Source organism: Nicotiana tabacum, chromosome 8 (assembly GCF_000715075.1).
Source record: "Nicotiana tabacum cultivar K326 chromosome 8, ASM71507v2, whole genome shotgun sequence".
In the NCBI taxonomy this organism is placed as follows: Eukaryota; Viridiplantae; Streptophyta; class Magnoliopsida; order Solanales; family Solanaceae; genus Nicotiana; species Nicotiana tabacum.
Genome location: NC_134087.1, coordinates 19,080,001 through 19,098,948, shown reverse-complemented (window position 1 = coordinate 19,098,948; position 18,948 = coordinate 19,080,001). Strand labels below are relative to the sequence as shown.

General features: G+C 37.5%; 1 protein-coding gene across 1 annotated transcript; it reads right to left on the bottom strand.

Annotated features, from left to right (window-relative positions):
* Window positions 1–103: 103 nt before the first annotated feature.
* Window positions 104–13,999, bottom strand: LOC107804882 (formin-like protein 20). Its single transcript, XM_075220217.1, has 18 exons — window positions 13,438–13,999; window positions 12,109–12,815; window positions 11,805–12,026; window positions 10,453–11,712; window positions 8,789–10,092; window positions 8,586–8,709; window positions 8,235–8,306; window positions 6,786–6,884; window positions 6,577–6,618; window positions 5,652–5,732; window positions 5,531–5,581; window positions 5,361–5,445; window positions 4,544–4,638; window positions 3,338–3,409; window positions 3,142–3,258; window positions 2,458–2,526; window positions 2,301–2,367; window positions 104–1,059 (listed from the first exon to the last, which is right to left on the bottom strand). The coding sequence occupies exons 1-18, from the start codon at window positions 13,508–13,510 to the stop codon at window positions 908–910; spliced, it is 4,692 nt and encodes a 1,563-aa protein (XP_075076318.1). The 5' UTR covers window positions 13,511–13,999; the 3' UTR covers window positions 104–907.
* Window positions 14,000–18,948: the final 4,949 nt, after the last annotated feature.

Genomic DNA, 18,948 nt, shown 5'->3' with positions numbered 1-18,948 from the left:
TACAAGATGTTCTTGAATTACTTGTGGACGGTCAAGCATGAAAATTAACAACATATCAAGAACTCAAGAATACATGTAATGCAGATAACTTTTCTGGCAACAATGAATGAATATATCATATTATAGCCAAATTTGACTCTAAGAAAAGTGGGAACTTATCCCACAGCCTACATTTTGTTACATTGCTATTGCTAAAAATACCTAACTCTATCCTCTTCTATGTTTTCTGTACAATTTTCCGTATTGGATTCCCATCAAATACTGACCAGGAACCTGTTTCTATGTTACAATGAAAAGAATCAACTTGATCTCTAAATACAGGGGTTGGGGCTTTGTACAAACTACCCATGTTACACTTGCAATTTACAGTTTGTATGGCATAATCTGCATGCATCATGGTGAATGCCAACTCCGCATGTAACTACATTTGCACCAACGACAGCTCCATCATGTTGGTTCAGCAAATGCATACCCAAATTTGCATTATTAGATGCAATGTTCTGTTTAATCATGCAGCACACTCCAGAAGGGACAGCAGTCATGATCACCCGTCAATAACAAAATCCAGGTGATCGATTCTTAGACCAATGGATTGCTTGCATCATCCAAGAGCTCAGACAACAGCGTGTTGTCTTCAGCTTCTCTCTGCAAGTCACTCCAAGAGCCCGGACGGGAATGTCTCTTTTTCAGTTTCCCTCTGCAAAGCACTTCATTGCATTTCCAGGTTCACAAGCTTTTAGTATTGGACTTTCTTTCTTGAACCCAGAGAAAGCCAAAGCCAATAGATTAATATTGGAGGCTTCTGGTTTGACTTAAGACCATTGTCCTTAGTCAACACGACAGTTAACCAACGGATGAAGGCCAATACATGACACCAAAAATTCCCTGAAGAATGAATCATCCCTATTTACTTCTCACCCTTCTTTGTTAAGTTACTTCCTTCCGCATTCTCTGTTTCGGCTTCCTTCTGAACTTTCTTCTTATCTAGTTCAGCCTGCTTCAAGTTCTCTTCATGGGCTTTGCGGAACAACCTCACAAAATTTAAGAGGGTTGCGGTGACTGCACATAGTATGAAACAGAAAACACACAACAAATAAGTAGGAGTCAAACCCTCAAAAGCACTAGCACGCAGATGAGAACAATGAAGCATATAAAGGAATGCAGACATACATTCAGAATTTCTCTGAGTAAATTATTTGCACGTGACACAAATAACAGGTGATACAAACTTGGCAGTTAATCTTAGTTGATGCTAATTGGAATTTAATTTTGGTTGATGCTGCATTTACATTTCATCCGCTGTTTGTCAAAGTTCTTCTTAGTCTAATTAGAGACTTGTATGTCTATGTAGATAAGTTGTTTAGATATCTCTAGTTTCAAAGAATGTTAATTTCCTCTCGACAGATTATTTAGTAATGGAATCAAGCAGACCAAATAGAGTGGAATATAGATATAAACGGATTCATACAGCCAACCCAACTAATTTGGAATTGAGGCATAGTTGATTCATGATAGCTCATTAACTACAGAGGAAAGCTTAAGCTCCATCCGCAGCTATGTTCCAAATGGTCTCAGAGCCCTAGAAAATGTAAAGCTATACTAGGAAACTACTTCACATATGCTAGATCTACCAAGTCTAATAACTCAGCAATCTTGTTGGCAAATCCATGTCTGGTACAATCTTAATTGAATCAAACTATATCTTTCTCTGAAACAGGCCGAGTGTATTATGGAGAAGTTTAGATTCCCAGAGGATTATCAGTATAGTACCTGTTATATACTCCCTCCGTCTCAATTTATGTGATGGTATTTGACTAGCCATGGAATTTAATAAAAAAAGGAAGACTTTTGAAACTTGTTGTCTAAAATGAACCATAAATATTTGTGTGGCAATAAATCATCTCATAAATGGTAAAATAGACATTTTAGAGTTAAATCGTTACTAAATATAAAAATGTATCATTCTTTTTTCAGACTTCACTAGTGGGATTACACTGAGTTTGTTGTTGTCATTGTCATTCTTTTTTAGACTGACCAAAAAGGAAAGAGTGTCACATAAATTGAAACGCAATGAGTACCTATTACTATGTTCGGTGCAAGTCACTAGACAATGTCCAGAGGATTAGCAGTAGCCCGAGATGTAGTACACCTATTACAATACTTTCATACTTGATAGTGTAACACCGGAGGACATCAAAGGCAACAATGTAAAGTTCACAACTATAGGGAACCACGTTCATCAGCTCAATTTTGTTACTGGAAGATCAATGAGGGGTTAAAATATTTTATACAAGTGCTACCTTGTTCAAATGGACATTTGGCAGGATCCTCATTAAAATATAGTGCAAGTGCGTCTGCATTTCTGCCCTGTGCATCAAGTAAAACATATCATTGACGTTATAGAAATTGATTGCGTTGCATAATATAACAAAGAGAACTAAATACAAAGGAAATTACCGCCACGGAATACAACTCCCTGAGAGAGCCAACCTCTGCTTCAGACGCACCAATGAATTCCTTTAAGGTCTGGTTTGCAGGACGTAGAAAAACAAACTTATAAGGACCAAAATATGGTGCCCATTTTACTAATTTCAAGGTAAGAAGTGAATGTAACTTAATCGCATCATGGGAATGAATCCTATCAACTTATATGTTAAATGAATAGCGAATTAAGGAAAGAAAGTAGATATGGCAAAAGCTAAAGATATCCAGTTTCATCAGGAAGCCAAGTAGTGCTAGTCCATTAAAATGCAGCTGCAAGCTAAAAGACTATTCTATCCAGCAATCAAGTAGGAGGAAGAAATGACAATCACAATTCTTTTTGTTATCTTCCAGCCAAATGCGAACAGCAGTGCTGCACTTCTCCAGAAAACTTTTACCCTCTTTCTTGGGAATTGGGGATACATCAATGAAGAGAGAAGACAGATAAAGCAAATTTCTCAATGCCACACGGCTCGATAAAGGACAATTTGCAAACAGAATGGACTTTTTCATCCAATTTTCAGTTCTACCGGAAGAGGGAAGAAACTACAAAGTCCTAAAATGCAGTATTTCAGCCCTCCTAACGTGTAGGACACAATAAGAATGTGAACACATGCAAGTTAGGCATCGTTTATGAAAGACTTACAAGCACCGCCCTACCTTGCAAAAAATTTCAGACACGGGGCCATCATTCTCAGATGCCTCCAGTTCCTTCTTAACTTTTTCCAGCCCCTTGATGATTGCTTGCATTTCTTCAGCCAAAGACTTCAATTGTATCTGCACGGAGAAACTAATTTCTAACAAATCCGAAATAAAATAAAGAACTATCACCAGAGAGAGATAGGTAAAATATAACCTTTGATGCAGCTTCCACGCTTACAAGATCTTCATGGAAGTCTAAAAGTGCTGGTGACTTTGAAGCAAGAACCTGAGAAAAGTGAGGTAATGTTAACACTGCAACAACCTCGCATAGTATAATCAGTTAATAATGCCTTATACAGAGAGGAGGGGTAAAGAAGGACAAAGATATTCAGGTAAAGAACAAAAAGGGGAAAGAGATTCTCTGAGACAGAAATGTTCAATCAAGAGAATAAAGAAGCATTCAATGGAAGAGAATAAAACTACGATAAGTACGAATGGAAGTCAAACACTCCTCTACCAGCTAAAAAAAGCAATGAATATCAGTTGTATGAGGTAGAAAACTAGTGACATCTTACATGAGCATGGCTTCATTAGAACATCAAAAATATTATCTAGAATATTCTTAATGATTATGTTCTTCAAGAGATTAATTAAGAATATTGTGTAGAATATTCTTAAGATTATGCATAATTAAGAATCCCAAAAATATATTTCATTTAGCTCAAGATTCCTTTATCAGAAACCCGCTTGTATGTTGTTTTCTCTTTTTTATATATAGGATAGGGAGCTCTAAGTAATTTTGGGACTCTTGTAACTATTAGAACTCTAGTTCTAGTAAAAGATAAATTATCATGTAAGAGCTTAACGTTGGAGAAATAAAAACCAAAGATAATGATAATGCAATCTCTTTTTAGTTACATCAATATGAGCTCCAGATCTAGCCCAATACGACTTTTTCTTTTGAGATTGACATGAAATAAAGATTAGACGGTTTCATTTGAAGGAGATAACAATCCAAGAAGTTCAGAGTTACATGAACGGGAGTTTCATTTGACTTAAGGTTCAGAAGGAGGCAAATACTTAGATGGTTCGGGCAGAAATGCGTGATGCCACGCACCATGAAGGAGCCACTGTTCAGTTAGGCGTAGAAGACAGATGACGAAGGGCGTGAGATGTTGCTCCACTAGCACTCATGTGGGTTGTATGGAAAGAGAAAAATAGGAGATATTGAAGTGATAGAAAATTATTTTGTACATCTAAAAAAAAGCCTCTTGTCCCTACTTTTTTTGTATACAGGAGTTTTCTCTCCCATTCATCAATAAAACTATTTTACCTTATCGAAAAAATAAATATTTAGACAGAGGGGAATAGTGTGAACAAAAGCAGCTTTTCAGGAACAGCAAAGATGAATTTACGGTACCTTACAAAGATAATGCATGAGTGTCATCTTGTTGTTAGTAGCACGTGTATCAGTGAGCTTCAATAGACTGTCCAACTTAAATCCAATGGCAGAACCTGAAGTAAAGAATGACATGGAATTTAGTATTGAAATTTTAATATCCCAAATTTCAAGCTTCTTGACGACACAACTTACAACGTCCTCAGCATGAAATCAGGTCTTACATTCCACCGAACTAATTCAGCCACATAACATAAAGCATAATTTCTTAGTACAAGAAGCAGTAGTAAGTAACAACTAACAATTGTGCTCATATTATTCTCATAAACACTGACTATATTTCTACAATTTTTCAAAACTTTGCAAAGCCTAGCAATTTAATGAATTATGTGACTTAATTTTATCAGTTTGCACTCCGAACATGTGAAACTAAAGGGACTCCACTGGAGCAGAATGAATATAGAGGATTCATATTGCCACCCCAACTAACTTGGGATTACCAAACGACATACTTAGGGTCAAAGTTCATGCTACTTATTTAGGTACAAAATGCTATAAATAATTGAAACCAAACTCCCCTTAATTAATCAAACAATTATTCCCCATTTTAGCAACAAGCAATTATTGCTTTGAATTTTCCCCATAACCAAAGAGCTTAAGTTCCAAAGTTGTAGCATTTAAGAAATTCAATATTGCATTTAGAAAATCAAAATTTCCCCATTACTTTATATTTAAGACAGTTGCAGGTTGTGAAAACCTACATGATGGGAATCAATGGGTCGAACAGATAAAATGCTTGTAATGCTTACTGAGACATTTTAAAGACAAGAATTCTTACCTCTGGCAGTTCCCTGATTTAACGTATTCCCTAGAAACAAAATTTTCTTCATTATTTCCTTCAATTTGGAAGAATTTCGGACCTGCTACATGCACATTGTATTTTGTTAAAAATAAGATTAAAATGAAAGAACAAAGAAGAGAAGAGATACGCAAAACCTAGCAAATTACCTCTTCGCATGCAGAGTTCACAGTGGTTAAGCTTTTCTTGAAGTCTGTCACCTGAAATGAAGCTAAATTCAGATGACACAGAAATTAATTTAGTAAAGAAGATATCTAAATGTACACAAACCTGAGATTTGAACTGAATCTTGAAGAGAAACACTCTTAATTTCGACTCTACTCGTGGCACCTTCATCAACTCCAAAAAGAACTGACAGTCAAAGGTAAAATCAGGAACACCGGTGAAGCATGGGATCTAAGCTACAAGGTACTGTAAAACGATAGCAAGTATCAGCTATTCCTCAAATCTTGAAAGTGCAAGACATCCAACGGCAGGGAAAGGAAACAATTCTCACAAGAATTTCCCACCAAACTTGATAATGGGATACGGGAGTACATCATAAATTCGACTTTAACCACTCTAATCATTCAATCATAAGAAGGTTTAAAAACATTGTTAAAGTAGTCATCGTCATGACTATCTTCCACCTCCCATGATCTCTCAACTCAGTTATCTCTAAAACATTGAAATTCAAATAGTTAAATCCTTTTTTCACCAGGGGACGGCCAGTCGTGATGTTCATCATTTGCTTAGAACTCAAGAGATGTTCATCATTTGGTTAGAACTAAAGTTACTTCCTGAACAATTAAAATTTGGTCAATGAGATTACGTCTTTGAAACAGAAGGCAGTTGAGGTTACTGATGCTATTAGATTGTAAAAGAAGATTTCAGATTGGGCAGTCTTGTCCTGTTACTTAAGGGTAGCTACCATGTCCAACCTAGTAAAGCATCATGTCGTTACATTCCACAATCTAAGATCCAATCATCAGATATAAGTTTACAAAATGTTGCTTACACATTCAGTTCCGAAATATAGCTGGATTGTTCCTTGAAAACCAATCCCAACTTCATAAAGCACTTACGACAAGATATCACGGTAAAGAGAGATGAAACTTGCAAATGATAGGCATGTATAAATTATATTATAGTAACATAAAACAAAAACCATCATCATGCACTAATCAGATAGTAACTATACAATTGATGTGCTGACCTGTTCACACTTTCCGAGAAGCTCTTTGTCACCAGTGTAACCCTGAGCATTTGTTTCAGTAAACAATCATTTAATACATTTAAAAGTAAAAAAAAAAACGTTTGCACAGATATCAACTGAGATAGAGGAGACTGAAAGGAGTAGATGACTAGAGAAGAATGGGAAATCAAAGTCAACATGAAGAAAATCTTGAGACTGATAAACTTCACCTTAAGAAGATCCATCTCATCTTTTGTAGGACAAAACTTTATAAGATTCTCCACCTGATCTGCATCTAAAATAGACTCATCCATTGCCAGTGCAGCTGCCTATGGTCCATAACAGAACAATTGTCATTGCGTAACAAAATAGAACATCGTGAGGACAAAGAAAGAATATTAATCAATCAGCTTGTCCTCAATCTCAGACCAGTTGATTATGCTATACGAATCCTTGGTAAACAGTCTGCTTTATTCGTTAAAAGTTTCTCTTTAAATGTAAATTAATCATTGGTTCTCTAAATCTTGCACTTATCTCTACATTGAGATCACCCACGGATAAGCAAGAATATTCAGGAGAAAGGGAATCACCTAGGTTTACCAAGTCTAGTCCAGCATGTACAACCACGAAGGAAAGAAAGTTTCTTTTTATTTTTCTCCTTTTCTCCGTTAACCCTGACTTCAAGTTTTACACATTTCTGGTACACCTTGACAAAGAAGGAGAGACTAGCCTAATTTGCCATATTGTATATCAAAAGACCAAAAACGTAAAAAGAAAAAGTAGAAAGATGAAAGAGATCTAATAGAAGAAAGGAAAGTCCTATGAGGTCTCAACATGTTGCATGGGACCACAATGAGAAGACTAATTAACAGCAACGTAATTGCTCCATTAACATATCAACCACATTTTTTTTGTGTCTGAGGATTGCAACAGCCTGACAAATTCTTCTTTGCTATTTCTATTGAACAAAGGTAAGTTGGGATAATACCCATCTATCTCAATTGTTTGACCTACTTCCTAGGTATTGTTGTATCCTTTTCAAGCTTAAACATAGTTTGAGTGTAATGTGCATAGGAAAGAAAAGGTAGGAGGAAAACCAAATAAAGTATCTTTTGTATCATGACTTGATAGGGATGGTTGGTTCGCATTATCAGTTTTTCTTCCCTGTATAAGCCCAAAGTAGTCTTGAGTATTGTGAACCATGCTTACAAGAGCAAGTAGCTTTCCTTTGTCCCTACTTTTCTTTTTTCGGTAGATTAAGCACATATATTTAGGCCCTAGAATTTTTACAATGTGATCTGGAAGAAATGTTTAAACTAGTAGGATAACGGAAGAAAGCAAATAATCATCAAAGTCAGGTCACTGACTAGAGATCGGTATTTTCTTATACTATTAGCCATGAGCAGTGTTAAGCGTGACTTCTAGGTGAGCTGAAAGAAGGGAAACTCAGAACATCTGATGTTATAGACTCACTATCCTAAACACAGATATAGAATCCCACTATCCTATTCAGTTATCTTTCGTGACTTAACCCACATATACTCGAAAGCAGCTCCTCTCTCTCTCCCTCTGTGCAATCAGATCAGGATGTTATTTTGTCTGTAAAAGTAAAGGAGGCAAGCCTTCAAAAAAGAAAACCAAAGAAAATAGAAAATAATGAAGAAAAGCACTAAACTAACCATCATGTCTGGAAGTGGCATTTTCACCTTTGTGAGCATAATCTCAGTATTATTCGCCCTTCTTAGGTCAACCTACCAAAGAAATACAGGAGAAAATTAGGAAAAGAAGAACTCAAGCGAGCAGTTAGAAAACAAGGAAAAATAGTTCCTCAAATTAACCAATGTCAAATTCTCATAGAAAGCAACAGTAGTTAATCATCCAAGAGGGATCTGGGGAAAGAAAAGAAAGAAATAAACATGAAAGAACCACGAGAGACTACAAGAATAAAGTATCAAATCAATAGCATTATTTATTTCTTAGATTCTTTGCAGACAGTTCCTAGAAGAAAGGTATTGAGTCATATTAATTACCAGATGAACCTTGTCCGGTTTAGATTCAGCAGACTTCTTCCGTCCTCCAGATTTACCCGAACTACTTGACTTGGGGGTGGCAGAGAAAAGAACCTCAATTTCTGACACATCAAACTCTGGTGCACTTGATTTGGAGTAAAATTATCAGTACTTCATTTTAGTTGAATATAGGCACTGTCAAACTAAAAAATCATGGAACATACATTTGAGGCTCTCCATGTCTCTGTAGTTCCTCCCATAGGCTTCCCTGTAGTGCCCTGGTTACCTTGCTCCAGTGCAATGGCTTTAAATTAGATCTTGTCCGTGAAAGTATTGGAGCTCTCCCAGCAGGAATTCCTCTGCCGGCTGCCCCAGGTCCTTTAGCGCCAAATAGTGGCGGTGGGGGAGGTCCACCACCTGGAGGTCTTGGAGCTCCAGGTGGGGGAGGTGGACCAGGTGCACTACCTCCAGGAGGTGGTGGGGGAGGTGGTCCAGGTCCTCTACCTCCAGGAGGTGGTGGGGGAGGTGGTCCAGGTCCTCTACCTCCAGGAGGTGGTGGGGGAGGTGGTGCTCCATGTATTGGAGGAGGTGGTGGACCGCCACCAGGAGGAGGAGGAGGTGGTGGAGGACCGCCTCGGGGGGGAGGAGGAGGAGGTGGAGGGCCGCCACCAGGGGGAGGCGGAGGAGCTGGAGGGCCACCATCGAGGGGAGGTGGAGGTGGAGGAGCTGGAGGGCCACCACCGGGGGGAGGTGGAGGAGCGGGCCGACTGCAACTTGGAGGAGGTGGAGGATCTGGAGGGCCACCATCGGGGAGAGGTGGAGGATCTGGAGGCCCAACTATTGAAGGAGGTAGAGGCGAAGCTCCAGGTACTGGAGGAGGAGGAGGAGGAGGAGGTGGAGCTGCTGACAATGGAGGAGATGGTAAAGGCGATACATGCAAGGGAGGTGGTAAAGGTGGGGGTCGGGGTGGTTCTCCAGAGAAAGAAGCTGGGGAGGAAGGAGGATGGGGACAAAAAATTGAAGGTGGAGGTGGTGCAGGTGGAATACCATATGAGAGGGGTGGGGGAGGTGGGGGAGGTGGAGGAGGAGTCGCAGATGGAGCATTTCTTGGAGGGGGTGGGGGTGGAGTAGGTGGAGGCAGAATTGGCGCCAGAGCCTTTCTTGAAAGAGGTGGTGGTAAAGGAGGTGGTGGAGGAGTTGAAGTCGGAGCATTTCGTGAAGGAGGTGAAGGTGGGGGAGGTGGAGGTGGAGGAGGTATATTTTGTGAAGGAGTTGAGGTTGGTGAAAGTGGAGCACTCTGCAAAGGTTGTGGAGATGGTGAAGGAGGTGGCAGTGGTGGTGGGGAAGGTGAAGCTGAAACACCAAGTGAAGGAGGTGGCTGGGGTGGAGGAGGAGGAGGAGGCGGCGGTGGTGGTGGTGGAGCACTTGTTGTCAGCAAAGAAGTAACTCTAGGCACAATTGGAAATGGTGGAGGTGGTGGAGGAGGTGGAGGGGCAGGTATAGGGGGAGGGGGAGGGGGAGGAGGTGGCTGCAGAATGGACAGCCCAAAGCTAGCCAACTTTGGTGTAATAGGCGCATATAGAGGTGGAAGGTGGAGGTGGAGGTGGAGAAAGAGGCCGCAATGGACTTGATGCTGCCAAGGAGTTAGTTGCACAAGCCACATCTGGCAAAGGAGTTGGTGACAATTCCCTACCACCTCTCAGTACAGTAGATGATGTGGGTGGTAAAGTTGGGGGAGGAGGGGGAGGAGGAGGAGGAGGAGGAGAGCTACCCATATGAGTCATTCTCAAGCCATTTGAGGATGGAGGTGGAGGTGGAGGCGGGGTTGGTGGTGATAAGGATATGACATTATGACTACGAGAGCTACCCATGTGAGTCAATCTCAAGCCATTTGATGATAGAGGTGGAGGTGGAGGGGGAGGTGGAGGTGATGATACAGATTTGACATTATGACTGAGTGACAATGGAACAGGCAGAGGGGTGGGGGAGGTGGGGGAGGTGGGGGAGGGAAGGATAGGTGAGATAAAGAATCCGTTGTAATATCGGTTTCCAACGAAGACACGGGTAGCGTTGCAGAATCTGGTAGGTTATTACTTGCTTCCTGAATAGGAGGCAATTCAAGTGATGAAGTGCTTGGATATCGAAATGAAGGCAGTGAAGAAGGTAGGGGACTTTGAGGGGATTCCTGAAGGTCATATGCCTGGCTTTCAACTGATTCTGATGAAGAGGTCATTGCAACAGGTGCCTCCTTGACTGTTGACATATCTAATGATGCTGGACATGAAGAGTGCTTCTTTGGAACACGACCTGCTCCAGCTGGAATTTTAGCTTCTGAAGAAGCTCGAGGAGATGACGATTTTGATTTTAACCCAGATTGAGAATCCTTGGTAACAGCAAGCACAGGTGGAGCACTCTTATACCTTGATGGTGGATATGCCACATGCATTGAATTAGTGTAAGAACCTTTATTAGAAGGGATCCACCGAGATACTGCATTTGGCTTTGCTAGTCGCAACAGAGTGCCCTGAGATTCCTTTTGTTTAGATTTATCTTTAGGTCCAATCCCATCAACAGCAAGTTTGGAGTTGGATACGAGCTGTTTCTTTAGAGATGAAGGTGCCTTTTCATTCTTTCCTTTACTGATATCAGTAGTCAATTTCTGTTGTGAACCCTGCCTCTCCTGTCTAAAAGTGCCTTCTATATCTTGTTTATTCTCCACTTCTTCTGATATGACACTAGCCCCATGTGTTCCTGCTTTAGAGTCCTTGTCGCTAGAAACATCAGAAATCACAGCCTTGGAGTTTATCAAGTCGTCATTATGCGCTAAACCATTTGTTTTTGATGCTTGTTGAGTAGAATCTGCATTTCTCTCTTGTTTGCGATTAACATCAATAAATGCACTATCTTGAAAAGCATGATGCTCCAACTCCTCTTTCCATATTTCAGTGCTATCGTCATCCTGCATACTGTCCTGAACTGAATGGGCATCAGATTCCCCTCTTCCATCCGGTCCATCAATAACATTACTGAATATCTCTTCCACCTCAAAGAACTCCTCTGGTGAATCACCTTCAGTCTCATTATCATCTTCATCTGGCGCTTCTACGGTGATAATAGATGGAACAGCATCAGCATCCGAAAAAAGTACCTGGTACAGAAATAAGCATTCTTCAACTCCTATAGTTCCCTGTTAAAGGATAATGAAAAAAAGAGCCAAGTTCAGAGAAATAGATACCAAACCTCTGCTTTGAACTCCCTAGAAAATTGGTCTTTTGCATCCCATGGGACATCAACTTCATCACGAGTTAACATTAAAACATTTGAGCGAATAAATGCCGTATGAAACATAACTCTGAATATCATTTCTTCCCTAACTAGGTCATCTTCCAAATGGATGCACTCAAGAACAACATCTCCTTGGACACGACAGTGGATATCTATTTTCACTAGCGCACACTCTTCCTGGAGAGGGGAAGTTAGCAGAACACATTTCAGATTTCAGCTAATTAATTGTAAGTCTCAAATGTTTAAAGCTTAGCATTACCTGTCGATAGAGGCGACCATGTTGTTTTGTCTTTGAAGTTGAAAAAAGGAGTTTAGAACTCCTATTGGACGTTGTTGAAGCAGGGTCCTGACCATAGACACGAACCACCAGTCGGCAGCCCTTCCCACCATCAAATAGAGGAAGGACCCTGAGTATGATACAATCTAAAGCGAAAGGTATATCTGATGGCAGCCAGTCTAAGCCAATAGTTCTTCTGGTGATATAATGAAGATACCTAAGCTGAGACGGCTGTGGATTCAGAGGTGATAAAACATAAAGAAGTTCCCTAGGAGCTTGCCTGTATACCATGTCAAGAGTCTTCTGCTCACCAGTGTACTGTTCTCTGTACAAAAGAAGGCCAGCCAGCATGAAAGCAAGTACGGGCCACCCTCCCCTCTCACAGTGCATTAACAGCACATTTTGTTGGCCCTCGAGTGAAAGCCAGCTCTCACTGGATCTCAAGAAGTGCTTGATCATCTCCAGTGGCAATACAGGACACCCCTCATACCGCCGAGGATAATCCATGACTGTCATATCATACTGCGTTAATATATCTGATATTTGGCTCCTCTGATCTCCTTCTTTGAAGTTAAAAACCATGAAAGAAGCATCTGGATAATGGTCCTGTAGCTGAGCTACAATCCCTCCCATGTATGTCTTGTACTCATATTCGTCCAATGCGTCCGTTGAGAAGCAACAATCAAACACTACAAAGTGTGAATTAAAAGGAAAAACAGAGAAACATCAATACTTATAAAAACCAACCACAGTAAGTTATTGGTCTAAACTATATCCACCTTTAAAATGATGAAGATAGTAAGCTTTACAGATATCACTTAAAATTGTAACATGGTATCTTGAGCAAGTTCATCCCCAAGCCACAGAGCTCAATAACTAGGCAAACCACCAAAATAACGGAGCATCAGATTTCAGCATTCTTTTTAAACAAGCTGAATTTTCAGCACTATTTATTTTTCAGCTCATTCACTTAAAAGCAATTTCTGATTATTTTTTTAATGAACGATGGTGTCCTAGCCAGCTTGCGCACGCCTCATACTATTCCACCAGCTACCTGTTACCTCCCACCAGCACAAGTACCGAGTAACCCTTAGGCATATTTTGGCAATTCGTGATAATTCTCATATTTTGGCATTTGTTTAGGAACTGAAACAAAAGCCATTGAGAATAGCTTTTCAACTTTTGGCAAAACTGAAAAACTGAGCCAAAAGTGTACTCCAGAGGCTCAAAAACTGAAATGTACACATTTTCAGATGCTCAAAAATACAGAGAAAGACAAAAAAACAGCATAATTTGGGAAAAGAAACATACCATAGACCCGTTCAGAGATCTCTAGAAGCCGATCCGGCGGCTTCCTATAGAAGAATCGTCTGAACAGCGCCATCTAATGGCGCTGTATCTCTATCAATTGCATCCAAAACCCCTTGGATGTACCCCAATTGATCCCTAAAATGTTTCAATGGATCCTCAACAAATTTGCAAATATGACATTTACATTTACAATTAATAAAGAAAACCCAAATGGGTCGGTGATCAATTCAGAATTGGAGCTGGACTTTTGTTAAAATTAAGAGCAGCTCAGTTTGCAATTGAAATGGATAATGTGGAACAGAATTATTATGAAGAAAAAACAAGATTTAAAGTAGGGAAAGTGACAGTAAAATAAAAAGGAGAGAATAATAATATGATGAAAATGAGATGCAATGATGATCATTGCCATTGATGAAACTGGGAAGGTGGTAGACAAACAGGAACCGGATTCGGAACTTGACCCGAAACCTGTTACGGTCGTTGATCGTTAGATTTGACAAACTAATGTCTATGTACACGTGGCATATGTCCACATCTCAAAGCTGACACAAAGAGAATTTGACAGAAGGAGATCTGTTTTCCTGTTCCAGACAAAAGACCAACTTCTTTTATAAAAGTCACAATCGAACCTAGTATAGTTTTGTCCTATTTGGGGTCAGTTCCCTTTTATTTTTTGTCTTCTTTAATTTTTTATTAGATAGATAGATAAAGTAGAATTGAGAAGAAAAGATATTAATGTCTCTTGATTTTTAAAATTTCAAATAGTTGTTTTCGATTTTTTATTTATTGAAATGATATATATATATATATATATATATATATATATATATATAAACTGGAAGTTTACAGCTTGTTTGGATTGTTGTTACATGTCGTTATTTAATGTATCGTATTGTTTTGCATTGTATTGTTTGATAAATACACTGTTTGGTATCGTTTGCTATTGTTTCATGATGTCACGCACCAACAATATGAGAAATAAACCTGCAATATTACTAAGAAAAAACGGATACATAGTAGAATTATTATATAAAAGAGTAGGGCAATATGATTATTTATAAGAAGGACGGGCAAGATGAGGAAAAAAAAGCAAGGTAACGATGCCACCATATCAAATTTGTCGTTCCATAAAATGACACTTTTCGTCGTTACGTAACGACGAATTTAACGATACAATACAATAAAATTTAAGTAACAATCAAAACAAACATTATATTTAAAGTAATAATACGATACAATACAAATATACAATAGGTAACCAAACAAGTTGTTAGTACAAGGTTATCACGTTGTAGCTGTTGATTCAATTCTATTGTCCTTCTTTTCTTTTCCATTACTGATTGCACTATATGATTTAAAATAAATAGCTTAAAAATATGTTTACCATTAGCACAATTTTATGTGATATATTTTTTATTTTAGTTTTCTAAAAGTTTCAGAACTTTTAGTTCACTATTACAATTAGTATTTTTCTCATGAATTAAATGACAATTCAGATCCATTACCAAGTTAAATATAGACAATAAAATATGATGTATTCACGAATGAATATAACTTTTTGTTTTCTTTTTATTGGAACAACCAGTGTATATATTTAATATATATGAAGTTAACTTAAATGGTTAAATTCCTTGCCGAATAAGCTTTCATTGCATAAAAGTGATCACAAAGTTGAATAATCTACACATTCTGGGCTCTGGCACGTGATAGCACGTTTAGAATTGCGTGGCAGTATTTAAATTTATTTTTTTGAACAGTATTTTAAGATTAAAAAATAAGAGTCAAAACAAAGAAAACAAGAGGAGGTAGAAATTAAGAAATAGGATAAAGATATTGGCGTACGTGCTTTGGGGTCACGCTAGCTAGGCAGAAACTTCAATAAACACTCTAAAGTAAAAACAAATATAGAGAAACTGATATATTATTCGGATTAAAATTGATGTACATAATGAACTAAAATCTTTTTTATTTATAGAAGAAAGGAAGTTGTTGTGTAAACTGCTACTGTAAGTTGCTGTGTAAGCTGCTACTATACCAAATATGGATAATCTTCTACTGAAAGTAATATTTATCCATAACGGAGTACTGAAAGGATAAGTTCATTGTACCGAGTATAGATAATCTTCTACTGGGGGTAATGTTTATCCATAACGGAGAACTGAAAGACTAAGCTCATTATACCCGGTATGGATAATCTTCTACCGAGAGTAATGTTTATCCATAACGGAGTATCGAAACGATAAGCTTATTATACCCGGTATGGATAATCTTCTACCTGAGGTAATATTTATCCATAATGGAGTATCGAAAGGATAAGCTTATTATACCCGGTATGGATAATCTTCTACTGGGGGTAATGTTTATCCATAACCGGGTACCGAAGTAATAAACTTCTTTAGGAAACTTATTTCTAATAGAGTACTAAATAGATAAACATATTTACGGCGGAGTCCCATATGGATAAGCTTCTTCAGGAAGCTTATTTACAATGGAGTACTAAATGAACATCCATAATACAATATATTTATAACACTCCCCTGGATGTTCATTAAAAGATAATGTGCCTCATTAAAACCTTACTAGGAAAAATCACGTAGGAAAAAATCCTAGTGAAGGAAAAAAAGTACACATATTTAGTAATACGCATTGTTAGGTGTCTCATTAAAAACCTTATAAGGAAACCCTATGGGAAAAAACCTTAGTAAGGAAAAAAAGAGTGCATCGCGTATTTTACTCCTCCTGATGAAAACCTTGTTTCAAATATTTGAGTCTCTGCATTCTAATCTTGTATCTGCATAACCAATACGATCAACACCACCTATAAATGCATAACAATTACACTAAGATAGAGTATTTAAGGACCAAGGAGTTCATCATCCTCTTCTGGAGGTCGGTACGGATCCTTATTCACTTCAAGTGATCGAACACCCATTGATGTACTTAATGGGTGCGCTTTGTCCATGAAAAAGCGTTTAAAGACCCTTTCTGTATAGGTAAATTAATGGATAAAGATCTCATTTGCTAAATATTCAATTTGCAGACCAAAGACAAATTTTTGTTTTTCCAAGATCTTTCATCTCAAATTCTTTCTTAAGATATTCAATTGCCTTTTGGAGCTCTTCTGGAGTTCCAACAAATTTTATGTCATCAACATAAACAGTAAGTATAACAAATTCTAATGACATTTTCTTTATAAAAATACATGGACAAATAACATCATTTATGTAATCTTCTTTCGGCAAATATTTACCGAGGCGATTATACCACACGCGCACTGATTGCTTTAAATCGTACAAAGATCTTTATAATTTGATCGAGTACATTTCTCAAGACTTTGAATTATATGCTTCAGGCATTTTCAATCCTTCAAGGATCTTCATAGAGATTTAATCAAATAAGTCATATAGGTTAAGACTTGTATCTAAATGGTATGACATCTTCAAGTGTCTGGACTGCTGGTCCGATCCTCACAATTTTTTACAATATTATGCACTATTTTGTATCAAATATATCGTCGACGATCATTTTGTGTCAGTTCTTAAGCAACATAACTTGTTGAGATCTCATCACTTTCTTTATTTTCAGGTACCTGAACTTCTTCGGGAGTTTCATGAAATGTTATGTCGTGGGCTCTTCTAAAGCTTATTTCCTCCTCATTATGATCATTTTGATCATTAGCTCCTACCATTTTTCAAGGATTGTTACCTTTGGAACCGATTGGTCTACCACGCTTCATGCGTATAGTAAACTCTATCCTTCAGGGACTTTGATTTTAATAGGAGCATTTGTAGTTGAAATATGATATTAAATTTTAGATCAGTAAATGCTTCTTGCATTTGACTTGAATTATCTTCTAAGTGAGGATCATATTAATAATAATTCGATTCATATAGCATATTTTTCAGCTGTTTATTCCATCCCCCAAATGTTAGAAAAATTAACATATATCCCCAAAATCTTCTTTGAGAAACATATCTTTGTGTATTGTGGTAGAGAAATTAATCATATACCATACATCAAAAGATAGTAAAAATATTTGATTTCTAATCCTAAACCAATTGTGAGGGGAGGACTTTATCATATATTGTTGGCCTGATGCATACAAGTGTTGTTGTATGCAATTTAGAATATCTTAGACCAACACATGAAACTTTGTTCTCATAAGAAATAGTTTAGCTATTAGTAGGAGGTATTCAATGCTAAACCAGCTTGGATAAAAACCAACATTATCAAGATGAATTGTCTTGATTTCATAATTTGAAAGTTATGCTCTTAATTGAGAAAAGCAATCTGAAATATCAAACTGCAGGTTGACAATAAACATACATGTAACCATCTTATATATGCATCTATAAGTGGTTCACATGATAGGTGAATGAGCCCATATTCACCTTTTATATATTTTAGAATCAGGGGTCTTAGTCCCAACTTTAGTTGGTATAATCAATTTATTATGAGAACAAGCAACACAGGAGAATTCTTGAAGAATCTTCTAGTGCTTCAATATATGCTTATCTGAATTCTTAAATAGCTCATTCAAAAATGGCAAATGAAAACTTCAAGTTTATCATGACATGTGTTATCTCTTATTAAACTTCTGGTTTACTATGGCATAAACTTTTGCATTAGTAAACTTCTGGTTTACCGTAACTGCTTTTGCATTAGTAAACTTCTGATTTACTGTGACACATGATATAATATAAATTGAAGAATAAGGCGGGTAACTTCTCACATACATATTATTTTATCCCCTATGATTGTGGAAACATGAAAATTTTCAATCTTCCAGTCATTTATAGTCTCAATATGATAGTCATTTGTATTAGTAAACTTCATGTTTAATACAACATATGTTTTGACCATAATAATATAATATGAATGACATATTTGTATATAAGATCTTCGAGAGCCTTCATTTATTATCGACAATCTAATATTTATCGGACATTACTGGTGTCATGTGTCTTCTAGGCAAACAGTTAGCTCTTCAGGAGTTGTTGATACATTTTGTACTATCAAATATTGCTCATACACTTCTGGTATCATGAGAGAAAATCACAATCAAATAAACAATGTAAAACAATTGTTTAAGCACAAGAAAACTCTTCTTCATAATATTTTCCTACTTCAGGAGGCAATTACAATTGTGTTACTTCTTCAGGAGAAACTTTAAAGTACGAAATATTGAGTATATATTCTCTCAATTATATTAACTCTTCTGGAGGTGAATTGTAATAATATTCACATCAAGAGCGCGTTCATATTTACCAGATTTATTAATATTGTCACATTCATTTCAGGGAATGGATTAATATTATCAAAAGTTCTCATCATTCAGGAAATCTAACATAATTATCTGAATGAGCATTAATCACATCAAATTGTGATGCCTCAACCTCTTTTAAAATATTTACTACTTCAGGATCAAATCGATGATAGGACCAAACTTATTGTTGTATGTGAAAGTAGACAAAACAAAAGAAAGAAAAATTAAAAAGAGATGAAAATATG